At 39.8% G+C, this 16,950-nt stretch overlaps 1 protein-coding gene across 1 annotated transcript in view; it reads right to left on the bottom strand.

Annotated features, from left to right (window-relative positions):
* LOC103203440 (myomegalin-like) overlaps positions 1-9,832 on the bottom strand; it is a 286,474-nt gene extending 276,642 nt beyond the window's left edge. Inside the window, exon 1 of the mRNA XM_042781979.1 lies at positions 9,597-9,832. Within this exon, the coding sequence (XP_042637913.1) occupies positions 9,597-9,832 (236 nt within the window). The remainder of the gene's footprint in view (positions 1-9,596) is intronic.
* Positions 9,833-16,950: the final 7,118 nt, after the last annotated feature.

The following is a 16,950-nucleotide window of genomic DNA, read 5'->3' as shown; positions in this document are numbered from 1 at the left end:
TGGCATGGGACCAGGCGATGTTTCATTCTGCTGTGCATAGGGTTGCTATGTGTCGGAGATGACTCGACGGCACTTAACAACAACAACAACTTTTGTCATGCTGTCAGAAGGAACCACTCCTTGGAGAAGGATATCATGCTTGGTAAAGTGGAGAGTCAACAAAAAAGGGGAAGGCCCTCAACGAGATGGATAGACACAGTGGCTTCAACAATGGGCTCAGGTATAGCAAGAATCATGAGGATGGAACAAGACCAGGCAGTGTTCCGTTCTGCTGTGCATAGGGTCTCTATGAGTTGGAGATGGCTCAGTGACACCTAACAACAACAACTACTACAACTTCATAACTGTGTGACCTTGTCAGATTCCTTAACCTTTCTATAAAAATGGAAATGGAGAAAAGATTGGAAAATGGCAATTTTTCTAACAGAATTGCTGTGATAATCGAATGACCATATACTTATAAAGTGCTTAAAATGGCACCAGACACATAGCAAGTACTCAATAAATATTAATAATGTAAATTATTAATGTAATAACAATGATGATAACAATGGCAATACCACCGCCACGGGAGGTCAGTTGTCAAAATTTAAAAACCTTCAGAACTCTGTTTGGATCTCTTGTGAGACCTAGTACAAATCCCCTATATTTATGAGGCTGCTCTGAAAAAAATGAGACTGAGAGACTAGGTCATTCAAAGAAGAGGTTCGAGTGTTCCTCTACCACACCTGCAACTACCCTCTTATCACTCCCACCATTTGGTTACTATATTCAACTCTCTGTGAAATTTTTCTAATATTATCCAGAGTTCTCCACACTGCAAATGACCTCCATTCCTTTGTCCCATTATCTAAACACTACCATGGCTATAATACATGGGGATAAAATCTAAAGGTTTAACAAAAACCTCAACAAGACATTTCAAAAACAGCTTAATATAGAGACTCAAACAATGCACTTATCTCTGTCCATCTAGCAGTTGTTTTCTGTGCAAGGTAGCAAGTTTTTTGCCAAGGCTAATCTAAGATCTACATTCCCCACTTCCCAAGTTCAAGGCAATCTCTTTCAGAAGGCTCCTTAAAAATCCTGTTTAGACTAACTCAAGTCAAGAATCCATCTCTGGAAGATGGCAGAATAGGCAGACAAGCTCCACAGACCCTTTTCAACAAAGAAAAGAGAAACCAATTGACAGAGATACAGAAGATAATCCTGGAGCCCTGAGCTTTGAAAGGAAGTGTACAGAAGTGAATTAGGTACTAACTAGTGGAAAAACCTGAAAAAAAAAACAGTGAATATGGAGATGGTCAAAGCAGTGGACTGTCAGCTACTCTGACAAGACCAACAGTCTGAATATTTCCAAGTGGTGTTGGGACTTGAGAATTGATCTAAAGATCAGCCCTGGTCACCAAGGGCTGCAGGGATGACTGCACTGGTACCCTATGACTAGGAAGGGAAACAGCAGGGAGGGAGACAACCTGAGCTGTGGACTTTCAGTTGTCCAGAGGGCACAGCCATTTTGATTGTTTACATGTGGCAGCCATTTTGGATATTTAAAGTGACCAAGGATGCAGCCATTTTGAATGTTTACAAGCAGTGACCATTTTGGATTCTAAAGTGACAGCATTCTCCTTCAGATTCTAGGGACCTAGGAGTAGGCTCTGTTTGCCAAGGACAGCAGGCCCATATGGGAAGCTGACAACAGGAAAGGAGATAGGTGGTGAGTGTATAATTGCTGCCAACTAGAGAATAGAGGAGCACAGCACAGTACCTTACTTACATAGATAACATATAAACAAAACAAAGCAAATGAAAATCATGGGCAAGTCACTCCAACATACAATCACCAATTAAATATACACATAAAAACATAACAATGCCTCAAAGACAAGAGCATCACAGTCCACACAAAGAAGCAAGATAAAGCAGGAGAAACAAGCAACCAAGATACAGACCCCAAACACATCTCTGAGGAAGACACAGCATTGAAACTCCCTGATAAGGAATTCAAAAGAATTATATTTAGGCACCTTCAGCAAATTGAGAGACAGATCAAGAAAAACACTGATAAAATTTGAGGAAAACATAGAGAAAACCCTAGAACAATTTTGAAAGACAATACAAGAACAAAATGACAAAATAAATGAAAAATTAGAAATGATAAAAAACCTACAGGCAGAAATCCAGAAGATTAATACCAAATCATCAGAAATAGATAACACACTGAATGGGCAAAGGAGTAGAATTGAATCAATGGAAGACAGAATTATGGAGATTGAAGGCAAACACCTAAATACTTCTTTGGAAAGGGAACAATCAGAAAAAAGATCAAAACAAAATGAAGAAAGCCTAAGGTTCATGTGGGATACCATCAAATGGAATAACCTATGTGTAATCAGAATTCCAGAACAGGAAGGGACAAATAAAATCACAGAAAAAAACTGTCCAAGATTTCTTGGAAGAGAATTTTCCCAGTATGATGAAAGATGAGAATATATCTATTCAAGAAGTCCAATGAAACCCAAATAGGATAGACCCCAAAAGAAAATCACCAAGACATATCATCATCAAACTCTCCAAAACCAAAGACAAAGAAAGAATCCTAAAAGCAGCACAGGAAAAAGGAAAAGTTACCTACAAGCGGCAACCAATAACACTAAGCTCGGACTTCTTGGCAGAAACCACGCAGGAGAGAAGACAATGGGGTGGTTTATATAAAACCCTGAAAAAGAAAAATTTCCAACCAAGAATTATATCCCCAGCAAAACTGTGCCTCAAATATGATGGTGAAATTAGGTCATTTACAGATAGGCAGAAATTAAGGGAATTTGTTAAAACCAAACCAACCTTACAAGAAATGCTAAAGGGAGTCCTGCAGACAGAGAACCAACAACAGCAAACAACTGACCATTAGCACACATGATGATATAATACAGAAACCAACCCAATTGTAGAAGTATCCAAATAAATAAGCCTACAAGATTGTAAACAGAGAACCATTGACATCAATTGACTAATGAAGACAACTACAAACCAAAAAGAGGGGAAAAAAAAACTGTGTAGTTGCAGAACTTCTAAATGGTAGGAAGTCAAGACAACTACAAGACACAGTGGACTGTTCTAAACTTGGGAAGAAATTATAAATCACAGAGTAACCTCAAAGAAAAATGATAAATCTTCACATCAAAATAAAAAAGAGGGCCAAATATTTAGCAAATATTAAAACAATAGCAACAAAGGAAGTGATAATATGACTCATAAACAAAACGACCACAGCATAGAAAATTATATGGAACAAAGAAATCAACACCATGAAAAAGCACATAACAAAATGGCAGCAACAAATTCATACTTGTTGATAATTACATATCTCACAAGGGACTTATCTCTAAAGTTTATAGAAAACTCCAAAACCTCAACAAAAAAAGATTAACAATCCAATTTAAAAATGGGCAGAAGACAAAGAGGATATTCAGGTGGCCAACAAATACATGAAGTAATGCTCATGATCATTAGCCATCAGAGAGATGCAAATCAAAACAACAATGAGATACCATCTCATCTCAGCATTAATGGCAAAGTTCAACAAGACAGAAAATGGCAGATGCTGGCAAGGATGTGGAGAGATTGGGACTTTCATCCACTGCTGGTGGGACTGTAAAATGATACAACCACTGTGGAAAAGAGTACGGTGATTTCTTAAAAAGCTGAAATTAGAAATACCATTTGGCCCAGCAATCCCATTATGAGGTATACATCCTAAAGAAGTTAGAGCCAGGACAAGAACAGATATATGGACACCATGTTCATCACAGCACTATTTACAATAGCCAAAAGATGGAACCAACCTACGTGCATATCAACAAAAGAATGGATAACCAAACTGTAGCACATATACACAATGGAATACTATGCAACCCTGAAGAATAATGTGCAAAACAGCATATAACATGAATGAACTTGGAGGACATTATGCTGAGTAAAATAAGTCAATCACAGAAGGACAAATATAGTATTAGTTCATTATTGTAAAAAGTCAAGGAAAGATTTATATATGGAAGGGAACTTCTTTATTGGTTACCAGGGATGGGAGGGGAGGGAAGAGAACACAGCAGAAAAATAAATAAATAAATGCATTGACCCATGTCACTTTAGTTTTGTGTATTTCACTGTACATAAACTACATTTCAATAAAATGCATTTAAAAAAAAAAAAAAAAAAGTCCATTTCTGAACTAATTCCCGTGGCTAAGAGATGAATAATACTCCTTGACTCTCTAAGTCAAGGAAACCAAACTGGGAATTCAAAAAGGCCACAACAGCTAGAGTTCATAGAACAGAGTTCTAAAAAGGAGAGAGAATTCTAGAGATAGGCAAGAGTTCTCCTCAAATATTCATCTGCATAATGGTCAGCACATTTTTATGAGGAAACCACTCAGGCTGGGCTAAGAACCATCTCAGAAAACCAGAGGCATCAAAGGAAACAATCCATTTAGCTCACACAAGACTGGAAATAGTTTGTTTCCTGATCACTCAAAGTGGAAAAGCCCCTTAATCCATGGGGTATTGTGTATAGCACTGAGAAGAGTTTCTACCCAATAATGGGGAAAATTGTCTTAAATCAAATTTTGCTTTGGGTTCCTCCTAACAAAACTTAAAAACAAGAGGCAAAAAGATCAAATTGTTTCTACATAACTATGACCCAGAATAAAGTTCAAGAATATTTACAGGAATACAAAATACCCATTACCTACTAGGTAAAATTCTCAATGTGTGGCTTCTAATCAAATATTACCAAGAATGCAAAGAAATAGTAAAATATTAACCATAATAAAGAGAAAAATCAATCACTAAAAACATATCAGAACTGACATAGATGTTAAAATTAGAAGTTATTAGAACATTCCATATGTTCAAGAAAGTAGTAGAAAGAATTATTGCATTTACATAACATAAAAGTTATAAAGAAGACACAAATTAAACTTCAAGAGATGAAAAATACAATGTCTGAGATGAAAAATACACAGAATGTAATTAACAGCAGATTAGACACTGAAGAAGAAAAGACTAGTGAACTTAAAGATACAGCAATAGAAATTGGTCCAAAATAAAACAAACAAACAAAGAAAAGACTGAAAATAAATTGAGCACAGTGAGCTGTGGGGAAAAAATCAAACATAATTGTAGTCCTCAAAGGAAAGGAGATAAAAGGGGCAACAACAACAAAAAAAAAAAACTTGAATAAATAACAGCTGAAAATTGTCTAACTTTGATGAAAACTATAAATGTCCAATAAGGTCAACTAACCCGAAGCACAAGAAACATAAAGAAAACTGGAAGGAGACATAACCAATTCTAAATTTACACGAATAAATTTCACCACCCCTCTGTCAATAACTGATAAACCATAAAAAATAATAATAATTGATAAAACAATTAAATAAAATCAGTAAGACATAGAAGACTTCCACAACACTATGACCCAACTCGACCAAACTGATCTTTATAAAACACACCACCAGTAACAGCAGAATGCACATTCTTTGACCAAACATACCAAAATCTGGGTCATAAAACAAATCTTAACAAATTTTAAAACATTCAAATCATACAAAGTATGTTCTCTGACCACAATGGAATTAAATTAGAAATCAATGACTAAAAGAAAAAAAATCCACAAATATCTGGAAATTCAACACACGCTCCTAAATAACCCATAGCACAAAGTACTAAAAATGAGATAGGAAAGTATCTTAAACTAAATGAAAAATGAGTTCATAAGCTATCAAAATGTGTGGAATGTAGCTACAGAATTATTCAGAATGAAATTTATAGCATTAAACCACCTTAGAAACCACATTAGGAAAAAATAAATAAATAAATAACAGTCTTAAGTCAATGATCTAAGCTTCCATCAACAGACGCTTGACCAAAGATATGTGGATGACAAATAAGTACATTTAAGTTCAACATCATAGTCATTAAGTAAATGCAAATCAGATACCAAATCAAAATGCAAGAGATCATTTCACACCCATAGAATGGCTATAAAAGACCAACAGTAAAAATGTTGGCAAGGATGTGGACAAATGGGAACTCTCATACATTGTGAGTTGGAGTGTAAAAGGTACACTCCCTTTGGAAAGCAGATTGGCAATTTCTTAAAAAGTTAAACATATATCTTCTGTTCTACTTCTAGAAATTTACCCAAGAGAAAAGAAATCATATGAACTCATAAACCCTAGTACATGAATGTTAATAGCAGCTTTATTTATAATAGCCAAAACTGGAATCAATCCAACAACTGGTGAATTGGTCAAATGTTGTATATCCACAAAATGGAATGCTCCCTCACTGCTGTTGAGTCTGATCAGACTCATAGCAACCCCTCCTTGGGTTTCCAAGGCAGTATCACTACGAAAGTAGATTGCCCAGTCTTCCTTTCAAGGAGTGGCTGGTGGGTTTGAACCACCAGCCTTCTGGTTAGCGGTCAAGTGCCTTAGACATTACACTGTCAGAGCTCCTAAAGCATCAAAAGAAAATGAACTATCAATACACACAACAACATGGACAAGTTTCAAAATTATTATCCTAAGTGAAAGAAGCCAGATTTAAAAAAAAAAAAAAGCACATACTATATGATTCTATTTATATAAAAGTCTAGAAAATGAAAACTGATGTATTGTGACAGAAAGTAGATCAATGGTTATTTGTATATTACTAGGGCAGGAAGAGGCAAGAAGGAGAGATTATAAAGAGGTAGAAAGGAGTTTTGGGGATGATGAATATTGTTTTGGTTACCTATTACTGCTCTAACAGAAATACCATAAATGGATGGTTTGAACAAACAGGGATTTATTCTCTTACAGTTTAGGAGACTAGAAGTCCAAAAAGTGCCAGCTCTAAGGGCTGGGTGAAAGCCCCTTGACCTTGGGTTTCCGCTTTGCCTTTGCTCCTGACCCACTGAAGCTGAAGCCTTCTCTTAACTCAGGCAGCTGCTGGCTGCTGAGGCTGACAAACCCAAAGTCAACAAATAAAATGGCATAGTCCAAAGACAACCAAACAACATGTTAGGCCACTAGTTCAAGTCCAGAGACAGTCCCTAGAGTGGCAGGAAACATGGTAGGCCACTGAATGAAGGTTTGGCTACACACAGGGTCCAAGTGTGCCCAAAAGTTCCAGAGACCTTTCTTACTGCTTCTTTTTGTATACTAGAAGCAGATCACATCCCTAAGGCAGCTACTCAGCTGCTTACAGTAGATTCCACTACAGAGTTGATTACCAGTCTCATTATGGAGAGTAACTACAACCAGCTGCCCAGCCACTCAAAACCAGGCCCAGCCAAGTTGACACACAACTACCACAGACATGTTCATCATCTTGATCATAGTGTTGATTTCCTAGTTACATACATATGTCAAAACTTATCAAATTGTACACTTTAAATTTATCCAGTCTGTTATATGTCAATTATCTCTCAATAAAACTATTAAAAAAATACATAATCACAAAAAAAAAAGTGAGAGAGAGAAATAGCTAGAGGGATGTAATGGTTGAAGTTTGATGTTAGGAATTTTCTGAACTGTCTCTGAAATCAGTTTCCCTTTTACAATTGTCTGCTGGTTCCAGGCTATCCACCCAGAATATGCAATCTACTAGGCTTCAAATACACACATTAAGACAGATTGCCATCAGCTGACAGCTCCCTTAATTCCTCATTTTTAATAATTGTATACATGAAAGAGGATCAACTTTGAATACAATCCTCATAGAAAAGTTCTGTCACAGCATAAACTTCGCTTAATTAGGCATGTTCCCAAGGCCATATATTTACTAGTGTTCCTCTGCTAGGATTTGCTTCCCACCCCATCCCAGCTTTATATCTTGTCAAAACTCAAAAACCACTGCCATCAAATCAATTCCAACTCAGCGACCCTAGAGGGCAGAGTAGAACTGCCCCATAGGGTTTTCCAAGGCTGTAAATCTTTATGGAAGCAGACAGCCTCATCTTTCTCTCACTAAGCAGTTGGTGAAATCAGACTCCTGACTTTTGGTTAGCTCCTGAATGCCTTAACCACTGCACCAGGAGAGCTCCTTCATATCTTCATATCTTATCAGGCCAGCCAAAATTCATGTCCTATGTGAAGCCCTTCCTGCTCCTCTGCCTCTCAGCAGCATATCCAGATGCCACTAACCACTTGGTTCATAATTGTCAGTGTGTAAGGTCCCTGGGTGGTGCAAATGGTTGTGCTCAACTAATAAGTGAAAGGTTGATAGTTCAAATCCACCCAGCTGCACCATTAAAGACAGGCCTGGCAAGCTACTTCTTTAAAATTACAGTCCTTAAAAACCCTATGGAGCTCATTTCTACTGTGAAACACGCAGGCCACAATCCAGGGCTGCATAAGCCACCAGTGAACTTCCTCCTTCCCCTCATCCCCAACTTCTCTCCTCTTCTCGCTTTTCCACATTGACCCACTCACTGCATGCAGTCTGCCTTTGGCAAAGGGGTTAGGGACCAGCGATTCCTGCAGCTTGGGTCGTGAGTAGACTTAGTTTCATCATTCATAAATAGAGCAGTGTCCTGAACACAATACAGAACCAATGACTATTTAGTTCTGTAATCTTTTAATCCAACTCCCAATTTTATGCACAGGAAACTGAGGCCCAGAGAAATGAAGTAACTTCTAAAATCCCAGTTAGTTAATGGCAGCTTGGAAAGAGAAACCATGGTTGCCTTGTAGTTTGATTTATGAGTACTGTACTGACATGAAAGAATAAGCTAAAAATGCTATGACAAGGAAATCCTTATGGAGAAAAAGGCAGCAGCACAGTCTATCTCTTCTCCAGAAAATTGTATGTATGACAGATTTTCATCCCTGCTGCTGCTCCATGAAGAAAAATTGAGCCTAATCTGCCTAGTCTTCTAAGCCAGAGAAAAGGAAGGGACTAGATTTAGAATAGAGCTTGTCCTGCAGGACCTTGGATCCAGCCAACAGGCAGGGCTCCAGCTCTGCAGGCGAAAGGAGGTGGCCAAGGAAAAAGAGCCATCACCAAACCCCACCCAGCTGTCTGTATCTAAGATAAATATCCGAAAAGGACGGTGATGTAAGAGAAGGCACTGAGTGCTCTTTCAACTGTACACCCACACACATTTCCTGATCATTTATCTTCTTTTCCAGTCCCTAATGCTTCCATCTTGGAATGTCCTCCTGAATCATGTGTTCATTTCCCCTTTGGCTCAACCCAACAGTCATAGCCTTCAACCTCACCATCAGCAACAGAGCAGGTGTCTACACATCAAGGACAGCCCTTGGGATAGACCAGGTTTTCCAAGCTGTAGTTCCTACAATCCAGCACCACACGTTTATTTCTAAGGAACTCCTTGCCACCCTTCCCCCTCCTGTCCCTGACACAGGCTTCATCACCTCCCCTGCCCTCCAACTTTCGTCAGGCAATTGTCACTCTGCGCCAACCCTTTCGAGTCGCCCGGGTCCGTGGTCCCGAAACCCCAGCCTGCCCAAAGCATGGCGTACCAACACCCCCGCGCGATCCTCAGCCGCCTGGTCTCCAAGCTCCAGGAGCTGACTGTGCCCTCACCTCATCCAGGGTGTGGCCGCCGCGGCCGCTTCTTCCTCCTGGGCCGCTGCGGGCCAGCTCCAGGACAGCCCCAGGCGCCGCCGTTCTAAACCAGGGAGATGCTGCCGGGACGATGGAGCTCGCGCCGCATCCCCGGACCAGTAGGGCGCACGGTGCGCCTGGCAGGATACGTGGTGGCAGCAGCCACTGCAGTCACATTGGCAGTGGCAGCTAGACCCGCTGTCAGTCCTCTTCATGAATTTCTCGCTACTGGCCTCTTCAATCCTATTTTCCCTTCCTGCTTCGTTTTCCTGTGGCCTCCCTAGACTGCCAGGGCGCAACCCTCTGGCCGGGGATGAGTAACCGCCGCAGTTGCTACCGTTGAGGCGGAGACCTGGCTGGATCCTGCTTCCTTTGCTGCTGCTTCTGCCACCTGCTTCGCCCAAATTGCTTGGTCCAGCTCCCTCAAACACCCGCCACCGCCCCTTTACCCCCTACCATCTCACCAACCTCTCTCCACCCACTCACTACCTCAATCTGAAGATCCCTTCATTCCCAGATTGCATTTTCCCCCCTGTCCACTCCAATGTCTCTTTCCTCAATCTCCAACCTGAAATAAGTTTCTTCTTTTCTCACTCCCTCTCTCCATATTTTTCTGGCTTTTGCCTTTCTCCTTCTCCCAAATCTGTCATTCTCTTATCTTTTAACCACTTTTCTCTCTGTATTATTCCAACACTTCAGGTTCTTAGCTAGCCTCTTTCTCCCTTTCTTATCTTTTCCTCTCTTTTAAAATCCTCATTTCCTTTCATTTTCCCTTTATTGTTAACAACTTTCTCCCAAACAACCCCAATTTTCCTTTTAGCTGAGACTTTGTGATGCCACTTTTCATGAAGAAATAATGGTAAAGTATATGGCTTTATGGAGTGTTTTCATCTAGAGAAAAAAAGGTGTCATAGGTTAAATCATTCTCCTCCAAATGTTCATTCTGAAAACGATTTTCTCATATCTCCATATGTCTTATAGGAACAGAGACTAGTGAGACTTCAGCAAAGCAGAATGATTCTGCTACATTACCCTACTGTATAGCACAGGGCCTGGAACACAGTTAGATACCATGCATCTGTACTTAGTTCATAGATAATAGCCATTGTTGTTGATTGACTCAATGTGAGCAAAGCTGCACTCAATCTTCCTCTTTAATCTGCTGCTTTGTTGTTCTTGTTGTTATGTGCCGTCAAGTTGGACCTGACTCATAGCGACCCCTCCTTGGTTTTCTGAGGTGCTATCACTATGGAAGAAGATTGCCCAACCTTGCTTCTGAGGAGTGGCTGGTGGGTTTGAACCACTAGGTTTCTGGTTAGCAGTCAAAGTGCCTTACCCCTTTTTTTTTTTTTAACTCCAGCACTACCATCCATCCAGCTGCAAGACTTTCATCTCTCTCACTCATCCACCACATCCACTCTTTAATTCTACTTTACTGTATCTTTAAGGATCTCTAGTGGCATAGTGCCTAAGGCATTTGACTTCTAACCAGAAGGTTGGTGGTTCAAACCCATCAGCCACTCTGTGGAAGGAAGATTGGGCAATCTACTTCCATAAAGATTTACTGCCTCAGAAACCCAAAAGGGGTCACTATGAGTTGGAATAGACTCATCCACCACATCCACTCTTTAATATTACTTTACTATATTGTTAAGTGGGAGCTCTGGTAGCATAGTGCCTAAGGCACTTGACTGCTAACAAGAAGGCTGGCAGTTCAAACCCACCAGCCACTCCTCGGAAGCAAGGTTGGGCAATTCTACTTCCGTAGTGATACTGCCTCGGAAACCCAAGGAGGGGTCGCTATGAGTCGGGTCCGACTTGACAGCAAATAACAACAACAACAAATATCTTTAAGTGGTCCCTCCCATCATGATTTCAACTGTGTCTATTAAGGCCTGCTTCCAAACCCCTTCTTCCCACAGCTTCCTCGGCCTCTTTATGAATCATTCATCTGCTTAGAATCATTCAATAGCTCCTTGGAGCTTTGGGGATAAACTTCTGGCACCTACTTCAGCACTCAAGGATTGTTTTGAATGGCTTCTGCCATCTTTTCTGGACTCCCTTCCACTGATCTCCTTCTTCAATCCTGTATCCCCACATACTCTCATTCCAACCACAATGAACTGCATCTAATTCTCTGGGTCTAATGAGGCTATTCCATACTCCCTTGCCTTACATCTCTTGTTTACTCTGCTTAAAATACCTTTATACACTTTCTTCATCTAGTTAACTCCTAAAAAACAACCAACCAAACCAACCCATTGCTGTTGAGTCACAGTGACCCCATGTGTTTTACAGAGTAGAACTGCTCCATAGGCTTTTATTGTGTGATCTTTCTGGAAGTAGATCACCAGGCCTTTCCTCCACAGCTGCTGGATGGGTTTGAACCACAACCTTTATGTGAGTAATTGACCACAAGCCTTCTGTGCCACCTTGAGACCTGGTTAACTCCTGCTGCCACCACTCGTCTATCAGTTTATCATACTGTGGTAGCTCGCATGTTCCTGTGAGGCTAAAGGCTATGCCAGCAGTATTTCAAATATCAACAGGATCATGCACGGTGGACAAGTTTCACCAGAGCTTTGAAACTAAGACAGACTGGGAAGAAGGACAGAGCCATCCACTTCTGAAAAAGTTGGCCACTGAAAACCTTAGAGACCTAGTTAACTCCTACTTACCCTTTAAAAAACAATTCATATGTTACCTAATCAGGAAAGCCTTTTCTGGTTCCTGAGCGTGATGTAGATGTTCCATCTCTATACCTCCATAGCACTCAGAACTTGGATCTGTCATTTAGCACACAAACCATATTTGTAGATTCACTTATTTGTCTTTTCCACTAGACTATAAAATTCTTGAAGACAAGGATCAGGTTTTTCCTCACTCTGTATAACCAACATCTTACAAAGCATTTGGTACACAATAAGTGTCAATAAATATTTAATAAATAAATGCATAAATAGCTCATTAAAAAATTAACTGACAGCATGTCTGGCATAAAATAAAGGCTCAATACATTTTATGAGGTTATGGCTTTTTTGGTGGATTTAATGAATGATGATGAAGACTTTCATTTAGTATGGTTAGTAACATTTATTGAACATGTGCTTATCTGCCAGGCATGATAAGCACTGATGCTTATTTAATAAAGGAACTAAGTAATGGAGTTATACTTCCACAGTTAAACATTTGCACATTTTTCCTTCAACTTTAGAGACGTACACTTATTATGCATACAAGCTTCAAAGGGGCCATATAGCAACCTAATGAGGTAGATGGAGACTGTGAGCTTTTACTCAGTAAATCAATTCATCAATCTTTCAATTTCTTGGTATTAAAAAGTCTCTGAACTTCAAGAAAACCACTAATTCTAAATACAGTCCTGGCTGCTATCTGCAATCACTCTTAAAGCATGGTCCTTGGACTATTTGTGTCTGAATCACTAGGTATGCCTGTTTAAAGAACAAATTCCTGTGTCCCACCACAGAAGTACTAAATCAAAAGCTCTGAGAGTATTGTAATTCTTACAGTTAAAAAAAAAGCATCTAAAGTTTTAACATAAGTCAAAGGGACCATAGCTTGCCCTTTCCATACTGCTTTTGTTAGGTATGCTTGGGTCTGTTCCAACTTATATAGACCCCATGTATAACAGAACAAATCATGCCTGCTCCTACACCATCCTCACGATTGTTGCCAAGCTTGAGCCCATCATCGCAGCACTAGGTCAATCTATCTCATTGAGGGCCTTCCCCTTTTTTACTGAACCTCTCCTTTACCAAGCATGATATTCTTTTCCAGAGACTCGTCCCTTCTGACAACATGACCGAAGTACAAGAAATGAAGTCTGGCCATTCCAACTTCTAAGGAGCATTCCACTGTACTTCCTCCAAGACAGATTTGTTCATTCTTCTAGTAGTCCATAGTATATTCAATATTCTTCGCCCACCACCACAAGTCAAATGCATCAGTTCTTCTGTGGTCTTCCTTATCCATTGTCCAGCTCTCACATGCATATGAGGCTACTGAAAACACCATGGTTGAGTCAGGCACACCTTAATCATCAAAATAACATCATTGCTCCTTAACATTCAAGAGGTCTTTTGCAGCAGATATGTCCAATGGAATACAATGTCTGATCTCTTGACTGCTGCTTCCATGAGTGTTGATTGTGGATCCAAGTAAAATGAAATCCCTGGCAACATCAATCTTTTCTCCATTTATCATGATGTTGCTTTTTGCTCCACTTGCAAAGATTTTAGTTTTCTTTCTATTGAGGTGTAATCCATACTGAAGACTGTAGTCTTTGATCTTAATCAGTAAGTGCTTCAAGTCTTCTTTACTTTCAACAAGCAAGGTTGTGTCATCTGTATATTACAGGTTGTTAATGAATCATCCTCCAATCCTGATGCCACAATCTTCTTGATATATTCCAGCTTCTCAGATTATTTGCTCAGCATACAGACTGAATAAGTATGGTGAAAGGATACAACACTGATGCACACCTTTCCTGATTTTAAACCACACAGTATCCCCTTGTTCTGCTTAAACAGCTGCCTCTTGGTCTATGTACAGGTTCTTCATGAGAATAATTAAGTGTTCTGGAATTCCCCTTCTTTGCAATGTTATTCATAATTTTTTATGATCTACACAGTCAAATGCTTTTGCATAGTCAATAAAACATAAGTAAACATCTTTCTGGGATTCTTTGCTTTTAGCCAAGATCCAGCTGACATCAGCAATGATATTCTTCATTCCATATTCTTTTCTGAATCTGTTGTGCCCAGGTTATGAAGGAGCTGTTCGGTGTGAGGAATTTGCTAACACACGACAATGCAAGTGTCAAAAGGAAAGTTTATTCACTAGCTCGAGTTAGGGTCCCTGCTCTCACCAAATCAATGGCTTGAGCAAAAAACCCCGTGCTCTTTCATTATCACATATTTATAGAAAAAATATAGGGTGGAGTAGATAATTGGTTTTTAGGACAGGGGTTTGGGAAGTTGGGGGGCGGGTTGGAATCCCCCGGTTTCAAAGGTGAGTGAGAGATTTTTCGGGGCGGGTGGATCTCTTTGATATGTGCAAACTCCATGCGAAATAACCCTACCGGGAGGTAAGAGCTGTCGGAGCCTTCAAAGGTGGGCGAGAGGCTTTTTTGGAGCCATGCAGATCTCTGATAAAGGCTCTGAGGCATGGGATGTGCTAATCTCTATACTAGAGGCATTAGGACTCAGCATGGGACGTGTTAATCTCCATACTAAAGGCTTCTGGTTAGAAGATCTCTCAGGCCTCACAAATCCAGCCTGAGTTTCTGGAAGTTCCCTGTCAATACACTGTTACAACCATTTTTGAATTATCTTCAGCAAAATTTTACTTGTGTGTGATATTAATAACATTGTTTAATAATTTCTGCATTCTGTTAGGTCATCTTTCTTTGGAATGGGTACAAACATCAATCTCTTCCAGTTGGTTGGCCAGGTAGCTGTCTTCCAAAATTCTTGGCATACTACCACTCAGGAAAGGATCAAATCTGGAGACTCTGGATAGAGTGGGAGGAAAAATGCAGAACAAAATCCAAAAATTCAATAATGATCAGAATTACTGGTCAGATGGAGTCTGGTGAGACCCTCAATACTATGGTCCTGGGATACATTCTGGGCCTGGAATAAAGCTCATTCCCAGAGGCTGGCTTTCAGCCCAATAGTAACAAACAATAACAAGATATACATGCAGACCACTCAACCCAAGGTGACACATCCACATACTCTATGGAAATGCATCCCTTGGGGCAATAGACCAACAGGCATCAGAGGGGCAACATTCGCATGGAGGAAATGCAGGACAAACAGGAATGCATAACTATGAGGGGCACGGGGAGCGGGTGTATGTGTGTGTGTGTTACTGAGCAGGGAGGGGAGGAGACTGGGTTAGGGTTGGGGATGGTAAATGGGGAGTGAAACTAAATCTACACGTAATGTTGAACGTAAAACAAACTCTGCTCTGTAAACTTGCACCTAAAGCACGGTTGAAAAAAAAAAAAAAAAAGAGTAAGGGCAAAACTTTAGGAATACCAAGATAAAGAAATCATGGTCCTGGAGGCATTCACAGTCTAATAGGACTACCCACCCACTCCCACTCCCCTCCCCCCAGTTCTTTACTGTTCTCTTCTTGTATTTCCACACTTAGCAGATGACTTGCCTCTTCTTCACAGAGATAAAGAAACTATTAGGTATCTCATCATTTTTTTCTTTCACACCTTCTAACTTAATCTATATATGTACTTCTACTTATTGTTTTCCAGTCTATCTTACCTGAGCTTACCCTATCACTCTCACCTCAACCAGGAAATTCTTAATCAATAATTTCTTCTTGTCTTTATTAATCTTCAACATGTCCTTCCCCATTAGCTCCATTTCCAGCCTATAAACATTCTCAAGTCTCCCTATTCCTAAAACAAAGTCCTTCTTCCCTCTATAACCATCACCATATCTCTTACTTCCTTTTGCAGCCAGTTTTCTTAGATAGATAGTATTCATTTGATTTCTATACTTCCCATTCATTCTTAAAAAAAAAAAAAAAAAAAAAAAACCAGACTCACTGCCATTAAGTTGATTGTCATAGCCACCCCTCCTTGGGTTCCCAAGGCGGTGTCTCTACCGAAGTGGATTGCCCAGTCTTCCGTCCTAGGAGTGGCTGGTGGGTTTGAACTATTCCTATTAAAAAAAAAGAAAAAAGAAAAGAAAGAACTTCACTGTCATTGAGTTGGATCTGACTCATAGCAACCCCTCCTCAGGTATCCGAGGCGGTATCACTACAGAAGTAGATTGCCCAGTCTTCTTCCTAATGAGTGGGTGTTGGGTTTGAACCACCAGCCTTCTGGTTAGCAGTCAAATGCCTTAGGCACTATGCCACCAGAGCTCCCTCTAGTTCTATTGCTAAACTGAAACTGCTCTTACCAGTCCTGGTAAATTTTGTGCAAGGTGTAGGTAGTCAATGCTAAATTAAAGCTCCAACTATTTTTTTTTTCAAAGAATCTAGTTCTAAGGCCAAAAAGAATTGTAGAAACAAGGCCACCACATAACACAACTCCAAGGGTCGTCATTTAAACCTTAATTTATATAAATGATATTAGCCTAAAATGTTATAACATCCTTCAAAGGTTGAATGAGATGCAGCAAATCTTTAGTATTATATTTTAAGGAAAAAACAAAACCCAGACAACACTATCTATATCTATATATCTTAATGCTTAAACACAAATTAGAGATCAGTTAAGAAGAAATGGTGTGATTCTAATATTTAACATGTAACATTTAGTTTTATTTTTACTAAAAATAAA

This window comes from Orycteropus afer, unplaced genomic scaffold, assembly GCF_000298275.1.
Source record: "Orycteropus afer afer isolate SDZICR_OR568_19922 unplaced genomic scaffold, OryAfe1.0 scaffold00010, whole genome shotgun sequence".
NCBI lineage: Eukaryota > Metazoa > Chordata > Mammalia > Tubulidentata > Orycteropodidae > Orycteropus > Orycteropus afer.
This window is presented reverse-complemented; position numbering and strand designations above follow the sequence as displayed.